The sequence below is a fragment of the Nymphalis io genome, chromosome 17 (genome assembly GCF_905147045.1).
Source record: "Nymphalis io chromosome 17, ilAglIoxx1.1, whole genome shotgun sequence".
Taxonomy (NCBI): domain Eukaryota; kingdom Metazoa; phylum Arthropoda; class Insecta; order Lepidoptera; family Nymphalidae; genus Nymphalis; species Nymphalis io.
Genome location: NC_065904.1, coordinates 4,758,415 through 4,770,192, shown reverse-complemented (window position 1 = coordinate 4,770,192; position 11,778 = coordinate 4,758,415). Strand labels below are relative to the sequence as shown.

Genomic DNA, 11,778 nt, shown 5'->3' with positions numbered 1-11,778 from the left:
CATTTTTTAATTAAAAATTGTGCTGTTAGACGATACTATTTGTATATGTATTTACATACCAGGTTACTTTGCCACTTTCATGTATAATTATAATTCTATTCCGTTATATTTTAAAAATAAAGTAATTTATATTGCTAAGTGAAACATAGTGGAACATTATTTCGCACTTCACATCGACTTCAGACAGCTTTGTAGTCAATTAAAACCTTTTAATAAAAAATTAAACTGATTATTTTTACATGTAGTGCACATTATTTTATTTTAAAGATTTTTATTTTTGAGAAGTTTCGTCAATATAATTTTTTTTATATAACACAATCTAATTCAAATAAGCTTTATTTTAATTTATTTATTTAACAGACATTAAGAAAATATAAGGTGTACAAGTATATTATAAAAACTAATGTATTAATTATTTTAAATTCATAATTGCAAGTAAATCAATTTTAAAATAAATATAAAACGTTTTCTTGTAACATTAATTAGGATACTTGAATTAAATAGAGATACCTAATGGTGGCTGATTCAAACCTAGAGTTTAATGAACTTAGGTGACACTGATTGAAATAGCACCGGTATCATGGTACCACCAACAACTATAAAGATTACTGTTAAGAGTGAGTATTTTGTGATAAAACTGGACCCTTATATGATTTTTAAATTGTTGTGTTAATTTGACTATGAAAAAATAGAGGCTATTCCATAATTACTTGACTACCGTCAATTAGCATATGCGTTTATTGACATATATGTTGCCGACGGATCTTAGATTTTGTCTTCGTATTTAACTTTACTTAATCTATTTTTATTACTTTAAAGTGTGTCTTTGCTCACAATGTTTACATTTATTGTATTTCAACGAAACTCCTAATGTTTGTAGGCTATATCCTGTTTAAAAAAGGGTTAGAAGATGGCCTAAAAATTATATTGAACGTCCACGCGAACAAAGTCACAATATCCGTACGGAACCCAACTAACGGCGCCTCATTGTTAGCTGCGAGAACAAGAATGGGGGGCAGATTGCCGCTACATCACGATAACATCAGTTACGCCTTCATTTAAATTTATTTTGAATCATAAATAAGGTTTCAGTGTAATTTGGTTAATTCACCATAAAGGACAAAGTCGGTTAAATTGATTAAAGATTATATGCTATTACTACTATTAATTTTAAGATAGTTAATAGTAATTGGACATATAATAAGTATTAATCTTGCTATTATGTTCTACTAAAAACAAAGTTTTATTTTGGCTGGGGTTAGAAAAAACGTCATACGAATAAAATTAATTAAATTGTACAAAGACGAAAACTCAAATTCTTTTGCGTCTAGGATAGTATCACTAATCCGGCATTTTATTTAAACTTTTAAGCGTACCTTCACTTTCTTTATTCTTTCTCAACTTCCTTTGTATGCACGACAAGGTATAAACAAAAACATATATGTCCCACTTCGAATTTAAGCGACGGCATAAATTTGACCGCTTTTCATTGATGGTTCTTTGTAACATTCGTTAATGTATCAGTTAATAACAGGCCATGTATACCAATTTTTTGTTGTATACAATTCTATGTTTTTAAAATATAAGTCAGTAACAATGACTTACTAACCAATAATACATAAGGCTCGATCGGAGAAAGTGTTACAGTAATGTTTACCCGATATGCAAAATTTTATTGTTTCCCAGAACTTTGAAAGTGAATATAAAATTATTTTACATTTGTGAATCACTTACGGAAGTAAAGAAATTACACTTGAGAAAATAATCTTATTACACGTATATGTTAACCGAGCACTACGCATTCAAGCACGGGCGAGCACCAATTTCATGTGCTCTATTTGTTTATAATTGATTTCGGGTTCGCTCTTGAAAGAATCATGAGGAAACCTCCCTGTGTCGGATAAAATACTGCCACATCCAGTAGATCGCAGAAGCGCAGTGGAAAGACACTGGAGATTTGAAGGCTTTAGGTACGTTAAATAATTTTGAGGCTTCCATAAATAGACATATGTTGTATATAATGATTATTAAGAAAATACATCAATTTTATAATAAAATTTTGATAACGTAATACTCGAATTGAACCAAGGTAAAAATATTTAAAAATCGCTGATAAAAGTAATGTACGAACTTTCTATATAGAAAATTTAATAAGTGGTAAAATAAAAATAAAAACTAATTAACTGTAACTAACTAAGATCTTATTTAACTTCGATTCCATTTTGTGTTTTCCATATAAAATTAAAAATGACGTCAATAACTCTGCCCCACACTTCAACGAGGGCGTTATCGTGGTAGTCGGGATGATCTTCGTAATCTTGCGGAATGTTATATATTTGCATCACTAGTTCTAAGGCAAACGGTATACCATAAACCTGTAAGACAAAGATGTTAAAGATGGTGCAACCCATGGCTGCTCCGTCTACAAATACACCCGAAAGTATGAGGTCATCATCGCCTATAGATATTAGCACTGTTTTAAATATTAAACTTTCCAAACAGTACGAACTAAAATGTTATGTTTCATGTATCTGTAACAACACTAGCACACTAACCATTTAGGGTACAGTAATAAACAGTCAATACTGTATACAAAAAAGTCACCTATTTTGGGGTAGATAAACTAGTGGTTAGGTGGTACCCACCCAGGATGCGAAAAATCCTATATATTCTATCATTTTGCATATTTTGAGGATACAAAACATCATATTTACTACTTATATACATAGAATATATACTTATAACATTTGTGCGACGTGTTAAAGCATAATGCAAAATTTAGTTTTTCATTAAATTTGATTTATATTTTAATGTCGTAACCAGACTATTTTTTAATTATATTTACCTCTAAAGCATAGTCCACGCTTGTACCAGTAACCTTTCCATACCAACTGTACAATGTGTCCACAGTTACCGATATTATCTGAAAACTTGCGTTTCTCATAGCTTCATCAATTTCAGCCTTCAGATCAATATACTTATCATCATCTGATACAGAGTCTGTATAGCCTTTGGGATAAAGTACTGCATCACCCTATAATTATTTCATTAGATTGTAATTAACCTTCTATTTTAATATATTTAGTCTGACTTACATTAAATTCTAATCAAATATGTATTGTTTTATCTAAGAGTTTTGCTGTGGTTTTGTTTTTTTTTTTTGGTGTAGTTATATTAACAAACGCACCTTGAATGTTGTGTGGTCGTAAGTTCCAGAGTGCACATTTAAATAAGCAATGATTTTGTGACTGTATTTGTGAAATATGTCACGTATTGCTCTTGTTTCAGCTTCAGAAAATGGAGCTGAGCCTGGATAGTCTTGGTGACAAGAGTTGATAGAAACATTATTGTTCCACGCTATATCAAAATTTCGGTCTAACGCGACCCCCGGACAGTCATTTTGAGGTGAAGCATTCTTATTCCAGATTAGTGTTTCTTCATACTGGCTGGTACTCTATAAAAAGAAGGAGCACATGTTAAAAGACTAGTCTCATCTGTTTTATATCATTTGTATTCAGCTTTTTAACGTACCCTAAGTCTAGCAATACCATCCGGATTTGCCATTGGTATTAGGAATATATCGAATTTATCTAAATGGTTAGTATAATAAGATAAGAGCGTAAGAAAATAATATTCTTGTGATAGGCATCGTAGTGTTGTTGCACCCATCACACTAAGTCCATGTATTATAAATATAATCTTTTTCTCTTCTGAATCTTCAGCATATTTGCCTTCATTGGCCCTGAAATATCGTTTCGTTGGGTCCTCCATTTTTTCTGTTATCTTAAGAAGGACAATGTCGTTATATTCAACAGTACGGCCAATTACATCGACGGTTACATTTGCATCGGAAATGTTCTTCACAATATGTTGAAGATAATTTTTAATCTAAAACAAAAATTTGAAAATAAAGTTTAAATAAAGAGTTATTTCTGAATAAATATCATTTAATGCCTGCCAGTATTTTTTATACGCAGTACTGATGGGCTATCTCGTCAGTTTTGACCACACGAGGTACATAACATCTTAGTTACTGTGATTATGATTAACAGGGCATTGTAAGCGGTGTACCGTAACAGCCTGTGAATGTCCCACTGCTGGGCTAAAGGCCTCCTCTCTTCTTTTTGAGGAGAAGGTTTGGAGCTTATTCCACCACGCTGCTCCAATGCGGGTTGGTGGAATACACATGTGGCAGAATTTCAGTGAAATTAGACACATGCAGGTTTCCTCACGATGTTTTCCTTCACCGTAAAGCACGAGATGAATTATAATCACAAATAAAGCACATGAAAATTCAGCGGTGCTTGCCCGGGTTTGAACCCACGATCATCGATTAAGATTCACGCGTTCTTACCACTGGGCCATCTCGGCTGTAAGCGGTGTAAGGACTACTTAATATTTCTTAGGATGAAATTCTATAGGCGGCGCTGAACACTTATAACCAGGTGGCCCATGTAACTAATTTTTTTATAAAATTCTAATTAAATTACACTGTAAGGGCTTAATTCATCTATTTCTTCGTCACTCGCCAAAAGAGGAGACATTCTGGAATCAAATTCAATACAAAAAATTAAAGTTTTAAATTATTATACCCTATTTATATAATTTATCATTGTAAAACAAAATATATATGTTGCTTACAATATATATAAAGATTTTTTTTATTTGAAAACCTGGAGGTTGTCTTCTCACTCCCAAGGTTAATCGTTACATTTATTACCTTTCTCATATAAATATTCCTTAACATTTTTTTTTTATATTTTGAAACTGATTTTTATGACGCTGTTTGAGATCCTATTATTATAGCGTATATATCCGAGAAGGAATGTACAAACTCTTTATAACCGGCTAACCGGCTCTGTTACAAAGTTGTGTTAATAATGTATCTACGAACACGTTACGGTATTTGGGACTGAATACTTTGAAATGTTGTTCGAATTTAACTTGGTGGTTGGGCTTTGTGCAAGCCCATCTGAGTAGTTACCACCCACTTATCAGATATTAGCAGAAGCTAATTAGCAATACTTAGTTGGATTGTGTTCTGGTTTTAAGATTAAGTGAGCCAGTATATTATATCCCAAGTATCTTAGTTTCCATGGTTGGTGGCGTATTGGCGATGTAAGGAATGGTAAATGACGGTTACGTCTATGGGTGGCGGTGATCACTTATCATCATGAGAACGGCCGCATACATATTTTAGAATTACATCTTTTATAATTATTAATATGTAAGCGGACTATTGATAATATTAAGAATAATCATAGATGATTAAATCATATTTTATCTTACGTTGTATGTTGTTGCTGTACCATCTGCATTTTAGTGTATCTAGGTGCTCTAGAAATTAATATTAAAATTTTAAAAAATCCAATAATTCTTCGTTATATAATATCTACTAGTGTTATATTATTTTTTGTATGTATGAATTATGATATGAAATTAATTACTATATCCAGGCATATAAACGTATAGCACTCATAGTGCCAAGTAAATATGTATAAAAACTATTTGATTATTATCTTTGTATGAGATATTTATGTTTAATAAATCTAACTAACAGCTCTATATTGAAAAAGAAACAACTTGATGGATATCTCATTAGTAAATAATGGATTAAAGTTTTTAAATTAGATTTTTTTTTGAAAATTACTAATAAATTTACAAATGTTACAATTACTAATGGCGCGACGCTTACACTTTCTTTTTTTGATATCTGGATTCTTTGGGCCACTTAGAAATGTTTTCACCTTTTCTGAAATAATTATAGAAAAACAAAAAATATTTATTATTATATTATGAAAGTAACAATTAAAACGTTATAAGGTATGCTTACTTGACTTTGGATTTAACTGGTCGTTGACGAAGATTTGGTTTTTTATTTTTATCAATTTCTTTTGTCTTACTTGTCGATTTTTTTCCAACAACTGTTTCTGATTCCCTGGTGAAATTATTATAATAGTAACAATTTTCGTTATTTAAAAAAGTATAGTTATAGAAAATTCATAATGGATTTTATATAATATATTTATAATATTTTATATGTACAACGAACATATGCACGATTATACATACCAATGTTTGATATCGTCTTTTGTTGTTTTACCTAAAACAACGGAAACCAAAATATATATAACTATTAAAAATATTTGATTAATATTACATTATTAAATAAAAAATAGCGTAAATTATTAATATTACTTTTATTGATTTCACACCAAACGAAACATAAAAATATCGATGCAAATGCTATTTCTTTCAAAAACATTGTTACAGTCCAATAAAGAACAAAACGCGATGGTATGTCGAAATCATTTTGTTTTTATGACATTTCAATAAATAAAAGTATAAATTTTATTTGATAATGCTTATTTATTCATATATCAGACTTATATTTTTAGAAGATTAAAAGTTTTAACCTCTTTTACAAATAGTTAATAGAACATGATATTTTTGAAAAAAAAAATGGTAATTTATACGAGGTCATTTTTTAACAGGTATAGGAATTTGCAAGACACGTTACTTAAAAAATAATTTAATTGACACACATATTTAAGAGTTGAAAGAAAAACAATAGAAAATTAATTACAATAAAATATTAACATAAATATATTTGTCATTTTCTCTAGTTACTAGACTAGTTAAAATAGCACTATAATAAAATTACCTACACCTGTACACTTTAGAACACCAAATATAAAATTGCCTAAGTCCTTCAGGATGCATGCCTTTGGCTACATTCACAGTCATTTGAGCCTTCTTACTTGAAGAAAGAGAGATCTTTTTGGCAGCTGCAATGTCGTCAGCAATATAGTCAATAGTATCAGCCATATAGCCATATAGTCAGCAATATACTCAATATTGTCAGCTGCACTGAAAAGATACCATACACTGGTATCTTAGAAGCACTCTGTCCGATGGGATACCAATCCGACACGACCGGCAGATGTTGTATCTGATCGATGCCTTTACTCTGATTTACCAATCGGTGATACTTTCAACTTCCTAACCCAACACTGTTTTGAGGATTCCTCGCCAGAAAATACATTAACCTTTTATTTCCCCGATCTCGCATAACCTAACCTTGGATTCTGGGATAAAATCAAAACATTAAAACGTACTTGAGACAAGACAAGAAGCATAAAGTGTTATGTCTCCAGCAAAATATAAATAAAAAGTTTTTTTTTTTTAAATTCACATAATTCCCTGCAGCCGGACACAAACCTACAGTAACTCTTTTACTGCAAAAACCATCAAACTTTGGAATGAACTACTTACAGATATTCGGCAGTCGAATTCATTGAGTATTTTTAAATACCGCTTGAAAAGCTATTATTTGTCCATTTCCAAGTAAGGTATGTATGTATGTATGAAATAGTATGTGCTTTATAATTTATCTATATATAATTTTATACTCTATAATTATATATAATATGTATATGCTAAGTAATAATTATATATGTGTATGTATATATATATATATATATTTGTATGAATGTATATGTGTATGTGTGTGTATGTATGTATGTATATGTGGTTAGTGGGATGTAGATATGTGTAGTCTATTAAATATTTAGTATCTCCTTTTTATATGTAAATGCACTTAGCTGTTCTCTTACAAAATTCTTTCACCAAAGGTTGTCTGTTAGAGATATCGCTATAAGCGATAAGACCTCCTTTGCGCACCATTTTTTATTTTCTTTTTCTTTGATTGTTTCCTACTTCTCTCATTTTATGTATATGTTGTGCAAAAAGTGTTAAATAAATAAATAAAAATAAATAAAAATAAATAAAATTTAAATATTGTGATGTTCATTTTCATATTTTTCAACATATTATTAGGTAAATATTAAAATACTAGCGAAAGAGCATATAGAACATAAATAAGTTATTGCCATTCCAGCTCTTAAGTCTTGACCGTGTGGTCATTAAAAATTTCACGATCCCTCAGAAGTGTTGTTTTACTGGTCACAGTGGTTGTACCATTAGTCCAAACGAAAAACGTATAGCAGAAACAGTACACCATTTTTAGACTAAGCATTTTAACATATTTATTAATTCTTCGCTGTTACTCTTTTTTTTTTTTTTTTTTTTATAGAATAGGAAGGCGGACGAGCATATGGGCCACCTGATGGTAAGTGGTCACCAACGCTCTTAGACATTGGCATTGTAAGAAATGTCAACCATCGCTTACATATCCAATGCGCCACCAACCTTGGGAACTAAGATTTTATGTCCCTTGTGCCTGTAATTACACTGGCTCACTCACCCTTCAAACCGGAACACAACAATATCAAGTATTGCTGTTTTGCGGTAGAATATCTGATGAGTGGGTGGTACCTACCCAGACGAGCTTGCACAAAGCTCTACCACCAGTAAAAGTACTCTTTTAATTTATGACATATTTATTGTTAATATATATAATTTTTTTTTTATTAAATTTACTACCAATGATTTCCATTATCAAGCAAAATAGTTAATAATACATTATAATGTTAAAATTGAAATAGACAAAACAAAGGTATTATGTCATTTTTAATATTCCGATTCTTCTTTACAAATTCGCTAAATCTTATAACATGTAATAGTGGGCCTCGTAAATGCGCATTAAGATTTACACCTACACAAAAAAACTGTTAGGGTTTTTGCCTTAATCTTCATCCAAGGTTGAGTTGAAAATAGGCCTTTTAATTTAAGAAAATGTTCAGAAATTTTGTTTTGTTATATTAATTGAAATAATTTATTGTTGCTTGTTCTAATGACAAAATTTAGTAAATACTTTTTATTACTTTATTTATCAAAAAAATAACAGTTACTAGTAATAAGTTGATGTAAATATAAACGTTTACATTAACCTACAAATGTTATAAAAAAATATATAGCCTTTACGGGACGTCCAGCAATTTATGATTAATATAAGTTTTTAGAAAAAAAAAAACATTATATAAATAGGAGTAAAAATAAACAAGTAGGGTTTCATCAATAAACATAAGTATACGCATAATGCATACAAAAGAGTGGAGGGCGGGCAAGACGGCATAAAAGAGCTTCATACCGTTTGCCGTCACGGCATGCGAGTAGGTCTCACCACCAAGAGGTGCCATCATGTTTCACTTCAAAAATATTATTTATATAAATAAATATAAAATAAATCCTACTTAAGATCCTTTAAATGGCAGACTTATACCTATTAATTTGATCTTCAAAATTGGTTCTTAGGTATTCTACGAAATAAAGCCTCAATTATCTCGGTAATATATACCTACTTATACTGTATATAATATTATTTTAATATTGTTTTGCAATATTAAATTTTGTGTTAAGTAGACTAGCTATTTGTTGTGTCTACGCCCATAGAATTTTACGATTACTTAAATTAATAAATAATATTAGATACTACATATCGATCGAACAATCATATTTTCTATCAAATAACATTATCATTTAGTCAATCGGAGTCCATAACTGGACATAGGCTTCCCCCAAGAAGCACTAAAGTTAAGTAAATTCATCATAGTACTGAGCAACATTTCTTAAATATATTGAATAAATTTTATTATTTTAATATTAAACTGCTTGAAAAATTTTAATCTTTATAAACAGACAAAGTGATTTTAAATATATTCAAATTACATTTTATACAAACTAAGCCTTAAACCCTGACATAAGCCGAAGCTTAGAAGGCCTCCGAAATTATTGGAAAGTAATAATATGATGCCTTGTTAACGTATTATTGGAATCTCTTGAAAGATAATAATAAAATTAAGAATATTATCATGAGAAATAATGTACATGCTCAATATTTTTACTTGAGAAATATTACACTTAATTAATAATACATTAAGCATTCCACCGTCGTTGCTTGCAAATTATTATAAAATAAGTTTAACCTATCGCCTAGATTTTTTTGTTAAAGATAAATTTTATTATCATACTTTTAAAAACCACTGAAAAAATTAGTATTTCGTTTGTTTAAAAAGCATGCATTTAAAAATAATTAAATTAAGAGTTTATCGTAATTTATTGTCATAGGTACGTTATAAATTAAAATAATAGATATCCTAAATAAAATGATGGAAAAAAATAGGTAAAACTTTTTTTTTTACTTTTTTTCATACATTTTAATTTTAATTAGATTTACACTAGAATTTCAATGTACTATTGTTTTCTTTTTCGAAATTCAATATTTAAACGAACTAGGTAATCACCTATGTATATGTTTAGTGAAAAAAATATTATATTAATTTTGCCGCGACCATTTTCATAATGCTACGAGAATTGTTTTTCATACCCTGTGTCATTTCTCCCTTATTAATTTAGAACAATAGCAAGAATGTACTTTGAAGCCGAAACATATAGTACACAACATTGTATTTTTTATGGCTGGATTTATAACGTGTTAAACCTTTGAAACACGGGGCGGTCACGAAAGCCAACCTTAATATTGACTAGAGTGTAAATAGGAAATAAAATTCTTAGTATTGCAGGAATTTCATTCTTAAATTGGATTATATTTTACATTCTCTTTTGATAACTTTTATATAAATTGCAGACATAATTTAAAAAAAAAACAATAATGGAGATGTTGCTTTGGTAATTAAATGTTTAATTATTAATAATTAGCTAGCGATAAAAAAATTTGGCGTTCGTACACTTATGACTGTGCAACCACCAACTCCTCAGATATTCTACTAAAAGCCGAAACTCATTAATAATTTCATTTACCACCATAAAAGTATAAATCAATTTGCCCGGATGTAGCTGCGAATTGTACAAATGATATGGTTGACTAAAAATATAAATTAAATGGTACCATCTCCGTAAAATAACAAATGGGTCGACGATACAAATGATTATCATAAAACTGCAACAAACAGCCGGCCCTAACACAAAATATATTACTCAATTAAACACGTTTCATTCGCGACTGAGCTTAATTCATTTTTTCCCTTATTTCATGAGGAAAAATTTATTTTCATAACTGATAATAAATGTCAAGTCATTATAGTAATAAAGTAAGTAGGGCTCGGAGTCACTCACCCTTCTACGAGTCGCGTCTACGCGTTGGGACTTAAATGTGGTGTGAATTTATGTTTAAGCGTTTGTGTTTTAGAAGCAGGTTCCTTTATCTCAAATATCACACAAGCCTGCATGAATAATACATTAATATAGTCTTCTATAAATTAATCCCACAGATGAAAACGAAAATTGCAGTTGTAATCTATTATTTATTTTATTTTTATTTTATTTGGGACACAAACAGTACATTCATTCTTACATCTATAATATTTAAATATGCACATGTACAATTTAGTTTCTTCTTATATCTAAAACATGATAAAGGCAGAACAAAAATTTATTAAAAGTAGTCATGGGCGTAGGGAAAATTTAAAAATTAAAGATCTAAGTTTTAATACGCTAACACAATTTTCCTAAAAATGAACTAAACAAAGCCTTATTTATTTTATTATGTTTTATATGTATATATCAATGGATACGTCTGAATTAAAATCATTCTATTTTAAATAGTAGCTTAAAGAGGATGATATTAAAATGGATCCCCATAGGATCGCGTGTTCCATCCTATAGGTAAATGGTCTAAGGTACGAAACAATCTCGTTTCCAATGTCAATTACATTAGAAATCTCACTCCAGCCACATTTACATACCGGACTGATGCATGCACTTGCCCTGATTGCTCACGAGATAGGGGATTGAAGCTGCCCTGGCAGTGCTTGCTCACTTTAAGATTGCTTTGATAGAATACGGATCAGTACCGAG

At 30.0% G+C, this 11,778-nt stretch overlaps 1 protein-coding gene across 2 annotated transcripts; it reads right to left on the bottom strand.

Annotated features, from left to right (window-relative positions):
• Nucleotides 1-2,001: 2,001 nt before the first annotated feature.
• LOC126775101 (carboxypeptidase B-like) lies at nucleotides 2,002-6,341 on the bottom strand. 2 transcript variants are annotated; one of them, XM_050496867.1, is made up of 10 exons: nucleotides 6,199-6,341; nucleotides 6,073-6,103; nucleotides 5,834-5,938; nucleotides 5,696-5,752; nucleotides 5,290-5,337; nucleotides 4,491-4,545; nucleotides 3,532-3,888; nucleotides 3,188-3,454; nucleotides 2,846-3,034; nucleotides 2,002-2,375 (listed from the first exon to the last, which is right to left on the bottom strand). In XM_050496867.1, the coding sequence occupies exons 1-10, from the start codon at nucleotides 6,263-6,265 to the stop codon at nucleotides 2,202-2,204; spliced, it is 1,350 nt and encodes a 449-aa protein (XP_050352824.1). In that variant the 5' UTR covers nucleotides 6,266-6,341; the 3' UTR covers nucleotides 2,002-2,201. The 2 variants fall into 2 exon arrangements, with proteins under 2 accessions (XP_050352824.1, XP_050352825.1); XM_050496868.1 differs by lacking the exon at nucleotides 5,290-5,337.
• Nucleotides 6,342-11,778: the final 5,437 nt, after the last annotated feature.